At 31.9% G+C, this 21,947-nt stretch overlaps 1 protein-coding gene across 3 annotated transcripts; it reads right to left on the reverse strand.

Annotated features, from left to right (window-relative positions):
* Positions 1-863: 863 nt before the first annotated feature.
* LOC108345962 (DNA-directed RNA polymerase III subunit 2) lies at positions 864-21,061 on the reverse strand. Of its 3 annotated transcripts, XM_017584837.2 has the most exons (38): positions 20,898-21,059; positions 20,459-20,567; positions 20,236-20,357; positions 20,048-20,140; positions 19,721-19,793; positions 19,554-19,644; positions 19,359-19,411; positions 19,132-19,196; positions 17,701-17,806; positions 17,469-17,579; positions 17,217-17,276; positions 16,269-16,307; positions 16,090-16,140; positions 14,585-14,683; positions 14,142-14,201; positions 13,942-14,034; positions 12,545-12,652; positions 12,272-12,382; positions 11,925-12,041; positions 10,483-10,599; positions 10,295-10,375; positions 9,964-10,068; positions 9,808-9,888; positions 9,573-9,704; positions 9,415-9,459; positions 8,976-9,053; positions 8,768-8,907; positions 8,573-8,663; positions 6,786-6,913; positions 6,581-6,710; positions 6,366-6,496; positions 5,263-5,388; positions 5,128-5,183; positions 4,343-4,413; positions 3,126-3,210; positions 2,772-2,875; positions 1,516-1,644; positions 864-1,117 (listed from the first exon to the last, which is right to left on the reverse strand). In XM_017584837.2, the coding sequence occupies exons 1-38, from the start codon at positions 20,936-20,938 to the stop codon at positions 1,067-1,069; spliced, it is 3,483 nt and encodes a 1,160-aa protein (XP_017440326.1). In that variant the 5' UTR covers positions 20,939-21,059; the 3' UTR covers positions 864-1,066. The 3 variants fall into 3 exon arrangements, 2 of the variants coding, with proteins under 2 accessions (XP_017440326.1, XP_052722778.1); XM_052866818.1 differs by lacking the exon at positions 10,295-10,375; XR_001833754.2 differs by lacking the exons at positions 864-1,117; positions 1,516-1,644; positions 4,343-4,413 and having other exon boundaries at positions 2,812-2,875; positions 20,898-21,061.
* Between the last annotated feature and the right edge of the window lie 886 nt (positions 21,062-21,947).

A 21,947-nucleotide genomic window follows, 5' to 3' on the forward strand; every position in this document is an offset into this window, starting at 1 on the left:
TAATTAATATAAATTTAATCATAACCCAACAATTAATAAGTTTAAGGATTTGGATGACCTAGTTGATATGATCGTCCAGATAAACGGGAACCATACTGTCATAAGTTAAATTAAAAAATGTAAATAGATAATAATAAAATTACATAAAGATATAAAACTTTGTCTGATTATTCCACAAAACATTAAAATCATTAGATTTGGATTTATTGGGTTTGTAAATCATAGTATTGTTAATTTTTTTCTTGTTATGGCCGTCATTTGAGAATGACTTTTTTACTGGCTGGACATTAAAATGACTTTCTTATGGTGATTTGGACAAGCAGATTTACATGGAATAATCTCATGTGTTTGTTGATTAGATGAAATCTGATTTGATACGTAAACTATATCATTTACTCTACAACTTGAAGTAATTACCTTTAATATCTTGAATTTAGCCAAATCTTTTTTATACACAGGGAGTTAAGCCAATTTATGCAAAAATCCCCACACTAATATCTTGAACACTGTGATTTGCATTCTTAAATACATAAAAGACAACTCTTTGTATTGTCTCTAATTTGATATATCTTGAGAAAACAAAATATATCTGAGATTAATTGTCATCTTATGTAAAAGAAATTGTTATCCAAATCTTATTAATGAGTTTGTAAAGTAGGTTATTTATATTGTTTACTTATTAGTCATGTGGCAATATAAAATTGCTCCTCAGTAAAAAAAAAACATCTAAGTTACACTCAATGTCATGTGAGAAACAGATACCGCATTCACTATCTACTTTTGTTATTAAATACTTTACAAACAATTTTCAAAACTTGATCAATTTTAAATTAGGAATTGACTGTTGAACAGTAGACAATAGCTTTATAAAATGTTTTTAAATTAAAAAATCCATAAACAAAGTGGTTCTAAGTTTTACAATTTTTTCAGGGTAAAGGAAGGGAGGGTTGAGCAAAATTGAAGAAGAGGATATACAAAAGAATCAGCAGAAATTCATGAATAGCGGTCAATGGCAATTTCTCGGCCATGTAATTTGCCCAAACAGAAATATCTGTGTGGGATCATCTCACGCATCTGCCAACTTTAAACGGGGAACAATATTCATTGATTGGAGTTCCTGAAATTGAGAATCAAATGAAATTGATCAACAAAAAAGACTAAATCAACAAAAGAAAATAAAATGCACATTGCTCGGCATGAGAAATTTTGTAAATTCCAGACAACACTGGCAGCTAAAACAAAGCTTCATTGAACATTAAAAAACACTTTTTTTTATGTTGACTTATCTACACAGCCTGCTAATCAGAACAAATGGGTAATATAGAATCTATATAAGGTCTCGCTGTCAATATATGGATGCTAGCATGATTACAATGATTCATTCCTAATTATTAAGATGTACTATCCTAAAATAGGTTCTAGGACTGCTCATAATTGATTCTGTAATCATGCACACACACATATACATATATACAAGGTTTCCTACGGTAACTAACTATGAATGACACATCATACCTGAATCATAAGTTTGCATGCATATGGCAGCTTCATGGTGGAAATCTTGTCTCCATTCTTACAATATGAACAAATACCAGTTTTTAGCTTATGGTTGTAATATCCTAACAACCCACATTTTGTACATACCTGCGTAAAAAGGAAATTACTATCATCAGTAAGTTTGATCCTAAAGAAAAGGATCCATAGCATATAGCTTATGTTTTTCAATTGACAGCGAGGTAAATTATAACTTTTCTTAAAGAGAAAATGTCCAATCTGAAGACATTAAGACTGGCTTTCAGTAGTACATATATGAGATCCTATGATTGACTCATAAAACTATCTCTGTAACATGTTTTGTTTCATATGATTAAGACCTACATGCCATCACTTGGGTGAGTGTTACAAACACGTATGTCTATGTCTAGGTTCAGTATATCATGAATGTAAGCACTTACTGGGAACATTTTTCAACAAAATCCTTATTTCACTGCTGAGTCGGCTACATGGATCACACAATGCCATTAGGCTCAAAAAAAGATCCAATCTTCGTAGATATTATTTATCATAAAATCCTTCTTAATGTCTTCCTCTAATGCCCTTCGAGGTATACCTTTCCCCCTATTCATAACACTGAAAGTCATGCAATTTACACCTCCTCACCAGTGCTTCTGTTGGCCTTCTTAAGTATTCCTCCCAACAACCCTAAAGGATTCTTTCATCTTTTCTTCAATCACAGTGACACCAGTATCTCCCATAAACTATAATTCTGCATCATGTCCTTTCATGCTTGATCACACCTCCATCTTAACATTATCATTTCTACTACTCACTTTTTTCTCCAGGAAAGCCCAACATTCACAATCAAAATATAGCTAGACGAATAATTTTAGTATATTCACATGTTGAGTCTGTTCTGTAGCTCTAACACGTGATTTCTCTTTTCTCAATCTTTCCCCATCTTAAAAACATTGGAAAGTTTTCTGAACATGACTCTTTGTTACCGGGGTTTTTTAGCATTTTCCCGTGTTATAAACTAAAAATCTTCATAATATTTAAACACGTATTTTTATGCTAAAAGAAACGAGGTTAATCTCCATGCTCCCTTTCCGAAGAGTTTCTCATCAAAAGAGACAAAGGTGTTTAGTTAAGGCAGCCTCCCCAAATGTGCTGGCAAAGCTTCCCATTCAATAATATTTATTTTCTAAGTCAAATGAAAGTAGACTGACAGTGGAATGACAGTGGTACTAAGATAAAGTCCACCAGATTATTACCTGGACTTCAAAAGGATCACTAGACAGCATAAGTCGTTCATAAATTAACATACTAGCACCATAAGCAATCAAGCAATCGCGTTCCATTTCTCCAACACGAAGACCTGAAAATAATTATAAGCGAAAGAATTATGTGAAGCTCTACATACCTTAACTAATACATAGATAAATTTACATTGATTGTGAAACCCACAAGACAAGACAATTTAATCACAAAACTATTTGGAGCAACAGAACAGGAGAAAATAAAAAATTAAAATATCATTATACTAAGGTAGGGAACAAGACCATCTCTAACAATTTTCACTAAAATGAAATATATACTAAAATTTATTAAAACAGTACAAATCATACCTCCATTTCTAGCTCTCCCTTCTGTAGGCTGCCTAGTTAGCATGACACGAGGGCCGCTGCCACGAGCATGCATCTTATCAAGCACCTGATCAACACAACTTCGATTACTTGTGGCCTTTACACAGGCAAGTTACAACTTATAAAGAAAAAATATTACTTTGCCTAAGCATTTCTACTGGTTAAATTAAAAATAAGGTCGTTATAATTGATACTTCAATTTTGTCCTTTAAAAATAAAATATATAACAAATAAATCCCTAGTGTGATAACAGTGATGCAAAAAAATGTTGTCTTTACTCATTTACATATATCATGTAGGAACCAATTCAAAGTTAGTTGGTGCAGTTGCCAAATTGAAAAACGGTGTCAAGATTAGCCATGCATTTTTAATTTACTCTATTGTTAACCACAAATGAAAGATTCTACTACACTAATTCATACTAGGAACAGAAAGATTCAATTTTTTAAAAATAATTGAACCTGAATTGTGAGTTAGTAGTGAAGTATTGTGGGAAATATTGTCGAGATATGTTAGAGAATTGTTCAATTCTGTATTTATGCTCTATTTACTTTATTATTTCACTTAAATCTTAACTTAGAGGGAGACAGGCTTTGCTTGAATCTTTCCCTCAGCTGCAACATATACGTGTATGTAACTCAAGTAAAAAAGGTACATTGTGACAGCAGGAGTGCAGACTGCTGTACCTGCCCATTAGTTTGGGAATGGGACACACCAAACGGGAAATAATACCAATATATTTAATGAACTCCCATAATTTCATCCAATAGAAGATGGCTTGTTGGAAATTGTCACATAGTGTACTGCTAGCATTTTTCTTGGTAGAATTTCGAAAATAATGCTCTTTTTTCAGTTATTACTATAAATAGATCAATCCTGAATTCCTAAATTTATGACACTAATGGTTTCAACCTTGTATGACGGTGCTGATATCACAGAATTAACATCGTTCTTACATATCAAAATATACTAAAATGAGAAGAATTAATTTCGTGCTTAATGAAACAAGCCAACGGTAGTTCATCGTTTCCTAAATAATCAAAGGAGAACAACTACATAGTAATATAAAAAAAATGGACAAGGCACATATTTTGAAGTGTACGGGATTCTAACACCCTCGTCTGCAAACTGGAACATGGTATATTAGTATTTTGTAGTAGGCATTTAAGAGAAAATATTCTTTGAAGGACTTCACTAACCATATGTTTTAATTTTTGGTAGTAAATTGGACCCATGAAAATATATGCTTGCAGTGGACAACCAGTAATACCTGAAAAAGAAAAAGAAAATTAGCACCCGTATAAGAGGGTAAATATGATTTTTTGTGTATAACTTAAGTATTTATCGACCTGAAACATGCAATAAGTAACAGATCTAGAGTAACAACCTTACCCTCATTCTTGTCAAAATATAAATAGTTCATATTTTATTAGAAATTCAAACTCTCACTACAAGCAGTGCCAACAGTCAAAGTAACAGTCATATTTTATGATGCACATCATATTGGATATTAACATACAAATATTTTAAAATATATGACGTGTAAAATACATATTTATATATACAGAAATTCATATAACATAAAAAACAATGTATAATTGCAATTTTGCAAATTTAAATTGAGAAAATACTTCACAAAAGTTACTAAAGAAAACGTAAAGATTAAAATTAACTGTCAACATAAATCATTCTCTAGTATCTACAAAGAATTATAGTATCAATATCATTTATTTCTTAAATTCATCAATGGACAATAATTCTATATTATATATCTTCTGTGCCTCGTATGTTAGTGGTATTGGATTTTTTATTTTTAAAGACTTAGATACTCCACAAATATATTTCGGAAAAGTATCTAAAAGTACCAGTACCAGTATCAGATACATTATGTAAAGTAAACAGAAGTATTGCATTTCTTAATGATATTTGCCATAAATACATTGCATACAAATCGAATAGTAATATGGAATAAGAAAATAAAAACCTGAATAAATGAAATCTTTCCCACTGTAGCTGAAGCCTTTACTCACAAGAGTTTCGCTGTGAAAGCATGAACCTTTGAGAATACAGATATAGATAACTCTAAGAATGCCATACAAAAGACAATCAAGACAGCTACCTTATGGCTTCAACCTTGTCGGCATGTCCACTTCTTTCCCCAAAAGCACTGCCATAATGAAATCGACCACATGAAACCCCTGCTTTCCCTCCAAGAAGCTCTATCATCTTTCCAACCGTCATCCGACTGATACCGTTAATAAAAATAAGTTCCCATCTTAAAACATGTTATATTATATATTTATTCATTTAAAAATAAACTTGTTTCTTCTCAATAGGCATGAGAGATAGTAAGTTTCTTTGACTAAGAGTCTGACATGTGCCAAAAAGGCTATCCAAGGTATAGACAAGTATTCTTATAACAGATTTAACAATAATCTTCAAGTTAACAATTTAGACCTTATTGGATACTCAGCAATTTGAGTTTATTGATGGATTATAACAAATTTGTGGCCACAATACTTACTGTTGTTACATAATGATAAGTAGCTAAGCACTTATGGAACCCTCCCATAAAATTTATGTTAAAGGGGAAGAACTAAGCACTTAAATACTCCACCAAGCATCTCATACTTCTACTACCAATATGTACCCAAACATTTGGGAAACGCACCCTTAGAAACTAGCTATTAAGGGGGGGAAACCAAGCACTTAAATACTCAATTGAGAGTCTCATACTAAATGACGCAGGACTTAGGCACCCCATAAAAACCCAAGTCCTCATTACTTATTTAGCTCAACATTTGTTCCCCTGTTATGCATTTGGAATAAATATGACCACATTTTATTCGCCTGCAACTTCCATGCAATTAACTTAATATAAATAACATTCACTTTCCAATTTTCCAAGTACAAAAGTGAAAAATTGTTCCCAGTTGGGAATTTGGAACTGTAGACCGCATAGTAAAGCTGGTCAGCTAGCTATGGAGCAGCCATAAACTTTAGATTAAAATCATGTCATTGAAGCAACAGAGAAATATTAGAAATCATGTCAGTTATTTGCCTAAAGTAAAGATGATTCCCGGCATAAATTATTTCAGATGAAGGAACAGAGAAGAACCAAAATTATCACAAATAAATTATTTCAGTTATTTGCCTAAATCAAAGATGTTTCCCCACCTATATATCATGAGGAACAATGACATGTAAAATGAGTTATAGTACCTTGGGAAACCGTGAGGATTCATAATCAGATCAGGACAAATGCCTTTCTCAGAAAATGGAAAGTCTTCTTGCGGAACAATGGTTCCACAAACACCCTTTTGCCCATGTCTGCTGCTAAATTTATCACCAAGCTAATGCAACAAATTCAGACTAGAAATAAATACACTATTTCTAACCAATAACACTAACTCATGACAAGCCATAAACAACTTTACCTCAGGTCTACGAGTGTGACGAATCAGAAATTTGATACACATGTTTTTATCCTTATCAGAGCATAGAACCACCCTATCAACTACTTCTCCTCCATGACCCTTGAATGATTGTGCATTGGACCGATATGCACTGCTTAAAAGGAAACAATAGAAAAAATGTGAACCAACAATAGTGAAACCAATATTGAGAAAATAAGAAACAAACCTATCAGGCAAATTTGCTGCTGATCCTGTTTTGGGAGTACGTGTATCAATTGGTGATTGTTTATTGATATAGATGTCAAAAGGCTTAAGAATTTCCCCAGGAGCAGCAATACCATCATCATCAAGTATCTACAGGGAGCAGAACACCCAGTGGCATAGAAAACAATTTCAGACAATTATGTAATTTGAAACAAAAATAACTGGTAAAAAATGTGTAGTGTGTAAACATACTAGTCTGGTTTACACACATGATAAGAACATAATTATGTAACTATAACACTACATATAGACACTTTCAGATATGTTATTAATTACAATACTTCAAGAAATATATACAAATACAATGTAAACAAGAAGCACAAGCAGCTAGTGATTAATTCAACCATTTCCACTCAAGATGGAGCATAAATGTTTTATCCATTAACTATAACAAATACTTGTTATGATTAATGGCACAAGATAAATCTGTACAGTGGGACATACATTTACATTCAGTACTTAATACTTGACCAACAAGACATAACAGCTCTGATTTTTGTCAATCAGCCCATAAAACTCCTGCTGAGAACATGATATAGCATGATAATTATTATATGATGTGTATTCTGCCTGTTACTTTGAGAGTACAGATCTCACTTCTGTGCAGGATTGAAGTTTTGCTAGCCCAACTATTGCTGCCATTCAGGAGGCACTTTTGTGATTGGGAGTGTGTTTGGACTCCCACATTCAGTAGGACAAGCTACTTGATATGGTACTTAAGTCTTAAGGCTCTCCCACCTGATGGAATAATCTTTTGAATTGGGCTTTCCTACTTTGCTTAAGTCTTAACAAAGCATTTATAAATGGAATTGGTTAGAGTTTAAGGTATATCATCCAAACTATCATATTTAAGTTTGTGTTCGTTGGAGATGCTACATCGAACCCACTCTATTCTCATGCTCAATGTCCTCGTCATAAGAGATGTGTTGGAGATCTCACATCAACTAGAAATATAGCCACATTATTATTATTATTATATATATGTGTATGTGTGTGTGTGTATATATATATATATATATATATATATATAAGTATGATGAAAACCTTATCTTACAAATTTTGTGAGACTGAATTACGCTTAAAATCCACTTTTTAAGAAAGTTGGTTGGTTTGTTTAAGGTTTTCAAAATATTTTGGTCAAACTCAATCAGTCCAATACAATTAACATAAAAAGTATAATTAGATTTTTCCTAGTTTTTACCTCCACTTATATGTTTTTTTAAGTAGTGAGATCCATTTAAAGGGTTGGCCTATCCCAACAGATGTTTTTCCATCCACACAATTACAAACCAGAGATAAAATCTTTGACCACATGCTTAGGAGACAGTTATCTACCAACCATGTCACACCATGTTGACCTCCACCTATTGTTTACTTTATACAAATATCCATTGATTTGTACCTTTTACATACCAATTGATTCATGGAATGAAATCACCATTTTTCCTAAATATTTCACGAATCACCTATATGAAATTTTACATAATTGAGACATTTGTTTATATGTATGAAATTCAATAGTTAAATAGTAGCTATTTATGTTTGCTTAAATTAGCATTCAATACATTAAAGTAAATTTACGCAACAAGGTACCTGCATCTGTAAATCGTAAGCAATTTTGTAAACTAGATATACTTTATAAATGTCACATTATCCAACGGATTATAAGATAGATTAAAACTAAATTTTAAGCAAATAACTATAGTAAAATAAATAATAATTAGTTTCTATTCACTATGAAGACATTACCCGCATTCGTCCTGTAGTGTCTGCAGCTCTATTAGGCCTAAGTATTCGGTCTGACGTGTCATTCGAATGCTTCTGAATGACAGCACTATACCTATATAGATGGGAACATCAAGGTCAAAAGTGCTACCTTAAAAGGCTTAGACAATAAAATATGCAGCAACCAAATACAGAAAAAAACCAAATAAAATTGCATACTTCTTCATAACTATACAACGACCAAATCCACGATCAAGAGATGCCTTGTTCATGACAATGGCATCTTCGATATCATAACCACTATAGCTCATTACAGCTACCGTGGCATTTTGACCGGCTCCAAGTTTATCATATCCAACCTAAAATGAAATAGACTAGTCAAAGCCCTTCAAATCAGTGAGAAATTAAACAATGAAACTATACACACCAGCTCAATGGTCTTTGTTGTCAGTAAAGGTCGTTGAGGATAAACGAGTAGGTAAAGCAGGCTGTCCATCCGGCGCAGCTAAATACAACAAGACAGACATAAGTTCTTCAATTACATTATTTGGAATTCTCTATAAACCTACGCTAACAAGTTTTGGGCATAAAAATATAATTACCCAACACACCATAAGCATTCATAAATTACTTTAAAAATCTAATCATATGCATATATTTAGAATTTTAAATCTGGATCCTTGTGGACACGAACTTACAGGCTTGTATTTACTTATTGAATGCATGCATTATGAAGAAGTTATGAAAATTGATTCGTTCAAAACAAAGATCTAAACTTGATGATTTTTGAAAAATGGGAATAATTTCATGAAGTCTAAACATCATGCAATTGTTGAACTCGGGTAACATAAGAAAACTTTACTTACCTGATTAAATGCTATATTTCCCATTGCTTGCTTACCCATAGCACACTACAGTGAGATAAACAATAGTAATTTCAGGTTGGCAGAAGAACACACTTCATTCATAGAAGTGCAAAAAATCAGGACGTAAAACATAGAGAGAAGAAGGGAGGAAGGGAAACCTGATATGTGTTCCTAGGTGACTGATTATGATGAGGATATGGAATTAACCCTGCAATAACTCCCAAAATGGTAAAAGGCTCAATCTCAATATGTGTAGTTTCTGGAGTGGCATCTCCTTCATATAAAGCAATCTACAGAGAGAAAAGGCAACTAAGGGTATCAGCTGTCAAGAATAAGATAGAACTTCATAGCTGAAAGAAAAGAAAAACTAAATGTAATTAGAGTAGAACAAACCAAAGTGTTGTTTTCTTCATTAACATCAAGATACTCAAGCAAGCCATCTCGTAAGAAATCATCAAATGTGCGTACTCCATCCTGAAAAAGTATAAAATTGAATTTTCACAAGATACTTTCTTTGTTTCCAGGATGAAAGAATATGATACACATTACCATTAACTCTTTCATATGATGCTCTTTGATTCTTGATACTCCCTTGTCAGCAATGACCAGGGGACGGCAAACTCTACCACCATCAGAAGCTAAGTAGACACAGTGCTGTAAACATGTATTTTTTTCAATTGAGACCACCATAATTCACATATTTTCAACATTAAAATAGTTGTTGAAGTGCAATAACTAAATAGAAACAATAAATATTATGATAGAGCAAACTGTACCCCCTAAAAGAGTAAAATAAAACACAAGATCCAAATAGTACAAAACAAGAAATTAACAAGTAAAGTGGATCGGGATGGGAAAAAACATGAACAGTATTATTCACCTGCTTGTTATGGACAAAGACACTTACAAACTCGCCAATTTTACCAACTCTCCGCAATTTTCTAATTGCATTAGCAAAACGCTTGAATGAAAAAAAAAATGGTAAGGTTAACAAGACATAATAAGAAAAGACTCATCAACGTGTATTTCTTTAAAAATTATGCATTTTATGAAAGAGAGAACAAATACCAGTGGCTTCCTATGCTTTCCAAGGATTAAACCATTTAAAATTACAAGAAAGGAATCAGGTGTGTGAAGCTCCTCTGCAGAGAGAAGTTCCAGGTCTTCAACACCCAACGAATAGCACTGTCACAGAAATAATGAAACACAATAAAATGCCATACATCTACAGTAAAAAATGAAGTATAGAGAAATCTCCTATATTTTACTTCTGTATCAAACAATGTACATTGAAATAAAAGCACAATGACTACTTCAATAATTTTATGAGAAAAGCTTTTCCAGAAAAAAAGAGATAAAAATACTAGAAAGGCCAAGGTATCTCCAAAACCAAGGCGGGTGATGGGATAGTAAAAGTTCAGACTTTTTTAACATAAAAAAAATAAAAATAAAAATTTCATTGAGTTGAAACTATGAAAAGAAATGAATGCCTATTTTCAATTTTCTCCCATAAAAAAAGGAAAATGCACCTTTTCTTGAAAAAATTTCCAAGTGACTGTTAACATCTTTGAGGACGGATAGAACCTTTGATTATGTCTATCCAAAAATCCGATTGTTGGGAATAACATCTTAAAAGCAATTTTTCTTTTTAGTATTTTCACTATCTCCAAGATCATTCATTATAGCTATTGCATTTCTTACAAAATTTAAATTTATTTGTGCCTTTATGTACACGACCTAATAATAAATTCAACAGCCTTCCTACACAACCCAAAAAGAAACAAAAAAAACCCCAGCTACAGCAAAGGAGGTTGATCAAGACTGTTGAGCACAAGTTGGCAAGGTCATGTTTATATCGAGGTGTGAAAGGTGCACAAGTTTGGCTGCAGATGAATTTTGTTAAAAATATCTAAAGATATTCTCATAGAATAGTTCAGAGTATCTCAAACGATCCATTAGGATCTTTATAATTACAAATAGATTTGTTAGAATATGATTTCTATGCAAATCATATCATGTATTTATTGTCATCAACTTATATCGAATGGACCATGTTGTGTGGTCTATACACAGTTTTCAGTGTCTCTTGCATCAAATTTTCTCTCTCAAAAGGTTTCATTTACCCAACAAGGTAAGGCCTTTTTTTAGTTCAGAACAAAGCCAAGTGGATCCCATGGCTGCAGTAGTTTGGCGGCATTTGGAGGTGTTATAATGTGCCCTAGTCTGATTGTTGGGTCGAAACTAACAATATGTCAAACTTCATGGGGACAGTGAGAACTATGTGCAACAGAAGTATGTGGTTAAGGTTAGTTTCCAAGGGATGAGCACTGGGTAAAGTATGTGTAACTATGTACTGAGGTCATAATTAGATTGAATTTTAACCTCAACTTTTTTGAAGATGTCATAAATCCCACAACCCGGATGTAACATCTATAAATGTTTTACCTAAGTAGTTAAAATGATAAATATTAAAGGAAAATATCATCAACCTATAATATAAGAAAACATACCATAGAAATTAAGGGGGCCTCCTCTTCATCGGTAGTAACATGAGTCATCAAAGCCAAATTCTTGACCAGTCCACAAGCTTCACCTTCAGGGGTATCACAAGGACAAAGCATGCCCCACTATCAAATGGAAGAGATGAGAAAAGGTGTAAATTCATAAGTATATAAGATTTTATAAGTTAAAGTCAAAAGAATAAAAGCCTAAGCAAAATAAGAATACAACAGAAGTCTTTCTATCCACCAAGCAAGGTTGGGTACATGAATAAAACAATCTCAGCTTTTCCTATCCATAACTCAAAAAACATGAGAATAATCCATCAAAATGGCTACAAAACTAGACTGCATCTCACCTGACTAGGCTGCAAAGCTCTAGGTCCACTTACTTTCCTGGACTTCTCAAACTGTGGTGAGACTCTTGTCATGTGGCCCATAGCACCAATAAATGATAACCTTTGTAACACCTGTGAATAAGAGAAATTTCATTATTAGAGGGTATATATTATGTGCTAGATAATTCCAAGTTCCATACATGGGTCCCTAGGTACATAAGCAAGAGCAGGTAACTTTGTCATAGTGAGTATCAAGAGATAAAAAAAATACTTGAAAGGGAGACAATATACAACCTGTGTCATTCCTTTTCTTTCCATTCTGAACCTTTTAATTTCAAAATTACCAGTGGAGAGTGTCCTTTCCAGGCCTAGAGTGATGATATTCTGAGTCCGATTAAGAAGCTAGGAACATTTCCAAAGAAAAAATGTAAACAGAAAATCAGGCATGCTAAGATCAGATTGAAAGAACAAAGCAATGAACAACAATTCTGAACAAACATGTTAAAATGAAAATCATCACCATGGACAGATTTTACATTGATAACACATGAATAAATAAAGTTTCAACTACACTTCAACTTTGAGATTTGCCACAAATCATCACTCCAAGATTTAAAAAAAAAAAAATCACAGTGTTCAGATGCGGACTACTTATTAGTCAACTTCATATTTGTTGAACCAATGATAAATTGTCCACTGTTGTATCAAATAACAATATATGTGCATCTAAGAGAGATTGTATTAAGTTGATGTTTTTAGTAGGATATTAAGTGTATTACTAAAAGTTATTACAAGCTACTAGAAGTTGTTAAAAGCTGCTAGAAGATTCTAGAGATCTCTTTGTAATTATTACTTTAGGGTTAGAGTTTTTTTAGATATAGAGACTGATGTACTATTTCAAAATCAATCAATTAAATAAAAATATTATTTCTTTCAGATTAATCCTTTTGAGTGTTGACAATCAAAATTATTTCACAGGATGTTGACTAACCATAGTTGTCAATCCTATATAGCAGCAAATCAACTAACTCTGACAAATGCAATAGCAGGATGGCCGACATTTTAAATATTTAACCCAAATACTTTATACTACATATAAAAACTAAAATATTTAAACTACATATTACCAAAAAACGCATTAGAAAATGAGGGATAAACCACAATTTACCCTAAAAAACATTATTTTAGCGGTAGAAGTGCACTTTTTGAACCCTATATTATGGTATTGCTGCAAGAACCCACAAACAGCCTCTATGGTTGGAAAGAGAAAACCACTCCGCTACTCAAATCCCAAGGCTGCTCTGCTGTAGCACCCACGTCATTAGCTTTTTTGCATTTTGGGTTAGGAAGAACTTTAAAAAGACACAAAAAGGGACAACAACCATGCACAGTAGGCATTGATAATCACCCAACCAATGGGAAACCCACCCTCAATAGCTATCTATTATGGGAGGGAAGCCAAACACTTGAGTAAACCAGAATTCCTTACAACTTGACGTGGGACTTAGGTACCCACAATACCATAGTTCCTATCACCATCAACTAGGAACAAGAACCCAAAACCAAAAAGAGAGTCGCCCAGAAAGAGAACCATATAAAATAAAAATAAAATAAAATAAAATAAACTCTTCAAAGTGACAAGCCAAAGATTCAGAAAAGCTTTGGTAAGATTAAATTTAAAGAGATCTTACAGTAGATATGTCGAAATTCTTAGCCTTGTCTGGCTTATCTAACATTTTGTCTGTCAAATTCTTAACTTCGGTTGTCATTGACTTGAAGAGATCCTAAACCAGAAAGAACAATGTCAAATAATTAATTGAAATAAAAAAAGTATAAACTACAAAGTATCTCTCCAAAAGCAAGGTACATGACAAATTAGACACAATAGTACCTCAAAAAGTAGTGATACTAACTGGCCAGATAACTCCAACCGCTTGTTACCCACATAATCCTAGGTGTTAAAAGAAACACTTAGTATTTGATATATTGTAAAAATAAAAATGAAATTAGAAGATGATTAATAACTAATTCTTCTCTTCATTGCGTATCTTAGGGAGTCATCAACCCCAAGTACCATCTTTGGAAGCACCAATATCAGTTCCTAATGGATTAGCTCCAATCATCAGTTACAGTACTCATTCATATGTGAGTCACCCATTCCAGAGATATATTTGTTAGATAAACAGACCTTTTTTAAATTATTTTTCTTTTTTTGTAGTTTTTTCGTCAGTTCAAAAGAATTTCTTATCATCTTGCATTTGTATCTTTTTCTTATACATTAATAGTAAATTCTTTCTTTAGGAAGAAAAAATGGAAGAGAGAAATAGAAACTACCTTGTCATCCATTGCATCTTTATTTAAAATCGCATCCATTATGCGTCTCATCATAACAGCAACATATATACATTTTGGCCGAAAATTATCTCCATCCACCTATTGGTTACAAAAGAGACAACTCAAACAAAACCAAACACAAGTAGGCCAAATTACATGTATACTGATATAGTGAAGTTGAAATGATTTGGAATTAAATGCACTGAAGTATAGTAGTTTTAATGTACCTTGAGGAAATAGAGTTAGCCTTAAGGTAGTACTTTCAACACACAAAGCAAAGTAGTTTCAATGTACCTCAAGGTACATTTGAATAAATCCTTAATATATTTTTACATTAATAAACCACTATTTACAACACTTCTCCTTAAGTTAGTAAATGAATGTCAATTATCTTCAACTTACCTAAGATCCTAGAATCTACCTTAAAGAAGCCCTAATGAAAATGTTTCCATCTAAAAGTCTTAAGTAGGAACATCAGTGGTAACCATAAGACTTTCTATGGAAGATGACGTCTTGCAATTACAACTCATGTCCCTACAGAAACTCTAATAGCAAACAGTTTCAGTAAGGAGCTTCAGTTATAACAAATTCCAAGATCTTGTAGAAAAATTGGGAATCAATGATTTTCATTTACCAACGCGGGAGGGAAATGTTGTAAATAGCAATTTATTAAGATAAAAACATCTTTAGGATCTCCGCATTGACTAGTTTAAAATATCTTTAGAATCTTTTCATTTATTTCGGCATATTTTCATTTCCTAATTTTAGAGTAATTGATTGTTACAAATAAAAGAGTTGAGAATATAATTGTTCAGACGGTTATCAACAAAATTATTTCTATTAGTTGTTCAAATGATTACTTGTGAACTAATTTGGTTAAAACAACTTCTTAAAGAGTTCTAAGATTTTAAAATTTTGAACTATGATGTCAAGATAATCATGTAGCTCTTCATATTGCTCCCAACCCAGTTTTCAGTTAGTGAACCAAACACACAGTAGTTGCTTTTCAGTTTATTCATGAGAAGATAACTTATGGAAAAATATGCACCTCCTCTATAATCAAATGATCAATTGGCATATTTGTTCACCAAAGTTTTTCAAGGATCCAGGACATCATGTGTCAGCAATAATCCCTATACTCCAGCTAGAACCAAAGTGTCAGCAATATATTCAGAATTAATGTTCACTTCAGAATAAATGTTTATTATAGAAAACAGAAGTTCCAATGTACCATCGGAGATAAAGTTAACCATCATATCCAACTTGCAGTTCCATTTAAAATTTCTTAGCCTTGTAATCTTTTTTGTGTATTAATATAACATTCTGCTGAGTGTTCAGTGAACACAAGCATACTCAAAATCATTTTTCTCACTTTTTTTTGCACTTTCTGTTGTATAATGAATAGAATGAAATCAAATTGTACCAAAGAAACGCACAAAATTCGAGTGATGTCCCAAAGAAATGCATAAAATTCAAGAGATGCTGAGAATTGAAGGAAATCTTACAGGCACATTTGCAAGAAATACATCTCTTAGGACAGAAAATGCTCTTCCTTCCTATATAGATGGTTCAAATGAAAAACCACAAAATTGAAGAAAAAAAGAAGAAATTAATACATTATTTTATCTGAAGCATTGTAATGTAAAAAAAAAAATCACCCTCACAAGAGACAGAGAGATGAAACCTTTTCAGCTGAATTGTTTGAATACATGGAACGTTTTACCTGATAAGTGCACAAATCATTAATAAATACAGAAAAAAATATACATATTATATGCATGTCTAAAATTAGAAAAGTAGAAGGCCATGTATAAATCAAAATCATAAACTGCAAGTAAATTGTCATTTTCATTATATTACTCAAGTACTACTTGCATGAGTTTGACATAATTTAGAAGAGTAAAAAACAGCTTTTAACTACTTTTTTCGTAACAGAATAGTTCACTGAGGGAAGGCAATCAATAAAATCATCCATATAATAAGAAGAACAATGAAACAGAAAACTATAAATCTGCTGGAACCAACAATCCTGCCATGCCAAGGTACCCACTGGTAAATGCTCCTAAGAAAATATGGAAACTAACTACTTCTCACTAGAACCACCACCCTATATAAAAGATACCAAAGGTTATTCAAGAGACTACCCCTCCACCAAAAAATTCCTAACTCAACAATGGACTACCTATTCTAGAAAATTGTAAATGCTAATTAGGATACTTGTGATTCTTGTACTAATTATGTTAAGTTCTTATGATAACTTTTTCACAGTGCATTCTAGCACAGGAATTTCCTCATGTCCTACTTTTCACGCCCTCCTAAACAGAAAAGCCATCTATAACAGTAAAATTAACATCAAAATACAGATTAAGAATGACAGAAAGATGCTCCCTCGCACTATTAATTTCCAAGACAACACAAAGGAAGACTGGAATAAGGAAAAAAACAGCAGAAGAATATCAGCATATTTACATAAGAAAGATTAACTCCACAAAATTGAATTCAGATCAGGGGAACCTTCATGAAAGGGGAAGAGGTTGTAGAAAACTAGATATTTAACAAAACTATATATAATACAAAAGACACAGATATATTGATGTAGAATAAAACTCAACAGAGAAAACTGCCAGCTCACCATCTTATCAAGGTACTCCAATGCTTGCTCTTGTGTATATACATTGCATTTTCTACATTCCTGATTAATTGTGAAAAACATATTTCACAATTAATTAATAAATATATAACAGTATAATTACTTTGGGTAACTAACAATGAACAGAGAAGCATGTAATGTATTGTAGAAGTCTCTTGTTTATTCAAACTCCTACAATTTATTATGAATGGAAGTGTAATAATATTTGACATAACAAGTATGTACATTAATTACCTCAAAAGAGGCCAACAGTAGATAACTATAACGAGGATCTCTTCCAAGCATCTGTGTAACTTCTTGATCACTCTCCATCCCCATAGCCTTTATAACTACCATTAGAGGAACCTATAGAATAATTTTAATGGAAAAGGGAGCTGATTTTAATGGAAAATGGAGCTGATTTTAATGGAAAGAGAGAGCTAAATAAAAGCAAATAAGTCATATCTAAAATGTACAAGAAGAAAACCTTCTTAGGGAATTGATTCAAATGTAACCAGAGCTTCTCATTTTCCATTACAATAACAGTTTTTGTTTTTATTTTCTCTGTGCTACTTGTAACAGATGCAGCTATGCTGAAAGCCAATATAACAAGAAAACATTAGCCCAAAACAGATCTCCATTAAACTCTACACTTTTGCCATCATATATTTGTACTCCAAATCTTCATAATATCCTTTGGTTTAAGCATATAAATCATAAAATATAATTAACATTTACGAACTGTTAAAAAGTTTTCATGAAAAAATCCTTTCTTGTAATTCCTCACACCTTGCTTAAAGAGTACTATTTCACTTCATGACAACCCCCTATGGAGTACATGTAGGTTTCATTAAGAAACAGAATCATTGGTAATCTATACAAATGACATAAATGTACAGCCAAATTAGAAGTAAAGAATAATAGAGAGCTACGAGAACAAGATAACATCCAACAACATTTAAACCTTATGACCTTACCCCATTAAAAAATTAGTTTCAATCTAGAAATAGAAATATATTTATTTTTAATCCAGTAAAGATAAAATTAACATAGCAAAAGAACAAGTTACCAGATGCCACTACTTGTCAAACATGTGATCCTATTTATTTTGGTGACAGAAGGAAAAAATTCATGAACAGATAGAATGGATCACTGAGTACAAATAAGAACTTACAGGCAATCCACCAATAAAAGAAATACATGAAGAAAATCCTAGCCTAAGAGATTTTCATGAAGAAATTTCATGCTTTTACTACCATACTTTTGTGCTCCAAGACTTCACCCTTTCCTCTGATTCATGCATATTAAGCATAAAATATGAGTCATCGTATTCACATTTATGAAAAGGTAGAGGGTTTTCATGCAAAAAAAAAAAAACCTTTTTTTTTAATTCCTTGCTTAAAGAGTGCTACTTCACTTAGTTACAAACCCTTGAAGTCTAAAGCTCCCTCTAAGGACTGTCTTTTATATACACAATAGAATTAATATTACTAACATGTTTTATGAAAATACATATACTAACAACATGGTCTCGTCTTGCATAAAATAAGAGACAATCTAAAATTTAGAACAAGAGACTATAAAGTCAACTCATTCCATATTTCATTTTCTTCTAACTGGCAACCGCATGTTCTCCTAGAACTCACATAACTGAACATAAAAGGGAACTGTTTACAGCTCCATTGCTTGAAAGACAAGTCTTAGTAGAAGTATACTTTTCTACATGAACATGAACAAAATATAATTATATCCTTCTGATTACAGGGAATCAGGGATTACAACTAACAGAATTAATATTCATATTATCTGCATATACTAAGAATATATATGACATGTAAACACACTTGTACTTATATGCAAAGGTAGATATCAAAAGGAAAACAACAAGGCACTATCATACCCAAGAATGATTACTTACTTTCCTTTTTTGTCAGTGTCTATAATTATTCTATTCTTTGACAGTTGCTCTTGTATCAAAATCACCTGAAATTGACAGATAAAATCATAATTTGAAAATAATATAAGGAAAAATGTCTGGATGATATTATATTATATTTAAAAAATGAAAATTACTGTCACGGATCCAGAATTAAAACAACTAAAAGTTCAATATGGCAAATTAAAATCTTCAAGTGAGAATATCACCTTCTCAGTTCCTTTGATTACAAAATACCCTCCAGGATCAAGGGGGCACTCACCTAATGAAATGAAAAATAAAACAGGGGAGATTTTTTATATTTAAAAAACATAGAAACAATGGTAAAAAGAATATATGTTGTGTGTGTTTATGTATGTGAGTATGTATACATATAACAATATGTATTTCAATATCATACTAACCAAGTTTAGCAAGTTCAGCTTCATCTCTCCCATATAACACACAACAACAACTCCGCAGCATAATAGGCATTCTTCCAATTTCAACATTGAGCTAGGAAGTAAAAAACAAAGCTAAAGTCAATAACACAGATCTTCATCATAATTAGATTACAGTAGTTTTCAAATACCCTTTTATGTAGACGTGGGTCATCACGACTTCCATGTGTGTACTCAACATCAACACATATAGGAGCGGCATACCTTTTTATTAGACAAAATAAAAAGGAATAATAATTCATTAGTGGTTAAGCAATATTATAATTCAAAAATAAAAGTGGGACATTCGTTGTAAGTAAAACTTTCAACCAGTAAGTACATTAAAATAAAGACAATAATTACATGGAACTTAACAAATGATTTAATATAATGTATTTGACCATTGACTAATTCTATCAATAGCAAAGCAATATCTAACTAAAAACATTAGCCATGTTTTTTAGCATGATGAATCTCACGTTTGGTCACTTAGGCGGCATGTTTGTGGAGTAACTTCATCGGTAACAGATTCATCCACTATTGATGGTTTACGAATTTTGACATTTAAAAACCTGCAGAAGAGACCAGTAACCAAAAGCAAATCAAGCTTTGGAATACCAGAGAACAATAGCATAAAATATTATTATAAGCAAACCACCATCCATACCTCAGATATATATGTGGGTGCCTACTCGCCCTGATCAAATTGTTAGCCCGAACTATTTTTTTTATTTCTGTCTTCACAAAATAGTTAAAGGAATCCAAATGTTGCTTAACCAATCCCCTAACCTACAAAAAGCCAAAGTGTCAACAAGTTATCCAAACTCAACCACCAGTAGTTAAATTTACCTCATCACATGTAATTCCAATGCATACATTAAGTTACTTACCTTAAGGAACTCGGGAAGAAGTTGGAACTTGTCAACAGCAGATTTTATAGGAGCAGTTAGAATCCTTTGGTCAAAACCAGAATCACCAGGTACCTTGTTGCCCCCATTGCTACTTAGTTCGCAAAAACCAGCATTAACACATATTGGAGAAAGATTAAAGATAAAAAAAAAAGAAAAAAAAAAGGTATACGCTTAGTACAAAACAATAAAGAGAGTATATGACAGTACAAAATATAACGCATACACTGTTTTCTCAAACTATTTTCTCGATAATAAAATTCATCCCCGCATAATGTTTGAGAATGAAAACAAAAACAATAAAGAAAATTGAAATAACAGCATGGCACAACAGAAACCAACCATGAAATTTTCCAACTTTGTGCGGAAGCAATGTGTGAAGTGAGGAATACAGAGAGAAAAGAAGAAAAAAGTCACTTACCCGTTCATGGGTTGTAACGAAGGATCGTGATTGAGAACCATTACTGTGATGGGTCAGTTGCAGGATTATAGTTTTGTTCCTTTGTTCCTTCAGAATTCAAGAATCGTTTATATAGGTAGGGGTTTAGGGATTAGGGATGGTAAGTCTTTAAGCGGGGTTTTTCAAAGCCCTCTTTTAGAAAAAGCGCCAGAATAAATAAAACTGAACATAAATAATAATAATAACAATAATAATATGAAAAAAAAAATATATATATATATATAAACTTTTTCATGAGTTATTATATTAATATATTAATTTCACTATAAGATAATGACAAATATTAGCTCTACATTGATATTGATAAATTTCGTGGATCTCGTATACTATAGGCAACAAGTAAAGGAAATATTTGTTAATAAAATTATAATGCAACAATTTAGTAATTATATTTATAGAAAATTAGTTACAGTATTCGTGCAACACGATGGTGATGATTAGAATAATGTCAAAATAAATTTATATGAATACTTTTTTAATTATTATACGTGAAATTCGAAAACTGAAAAAGTTGTGAAATTATAAACTTACTATTTCCCTTAAAACTCCCACAGCCGATTACAGAGTAGGGTAGTTTTAATAATTTTATCATAAAATTGCACATAAATAATTATATATTTAATAATTAATAAAATAACAAAAGCAAATACGTTAACGATGTCAGATCAGTATTTAAAAAAAATAAATAAGAAATATATGTATAGTTTTCTATTTATAATTAATTTTATTCTTATTTTTTTCCTTATTTGAATGGTTAAATTTAAAAAACGAAGTAATTTGATTTATTGGCTTCCATCTAATTTGTCATTCAAATCTGAAGATGATATGACTTGAGGTTTTCTAAAATTTAATTGTCACCAAATCCAATTCAAATTTGATATTAAACTTTAAAACAAAGTACGAAGATAAATAACTAAAATGATTAATCTCTGCTTTTAAAAATCAATTACAATGATAATATCTATATATTAGTTAATACTTAGAAGAAGAAAAAACACTTTTGATATGGTT

This window comes from Vigna angularis, chromosome 8, assembly GCF_016808095.1.
Source record: "Vigna angularis cultivar LongXiaoDou No.4 chromosome 8, ASM1680809v1, whole genome shotgun sequence".
Lineage (NCBI taxonomy): Eukaryota > Viridiplantae > Streptophyta > Magnoliopsida > Fabales > Fabaceae > Vigna > Vigna angularis.

What these genes read in the sequence shown, in the direction of transcription:
- LOC108345962 (XM_017584837.2), bottom strand. Translation starts at nt 20,938, where the DNA reads ATGGTTCTCAATCACGATCCTTCGTTACAACCCATGAACGG. An exon ending in TGAATCAATTCCCTAAGAAG is followed by an intron (nt 17,580 to 17,700) that starts GTTTTCTTCTTG and finishes ATTATTCTATAG; the next exon opens with GTTCCTCTAATGGTAGTTAT. An exon ending in AGAATTTCGACATATCTACT is followed by an intron (nt 12,653 to 13,941) that starts GTAAGATCTCTT and finishes AAATGTTCCTAG; the next exon opens with CTTCTTAATCGGACTCAGAA.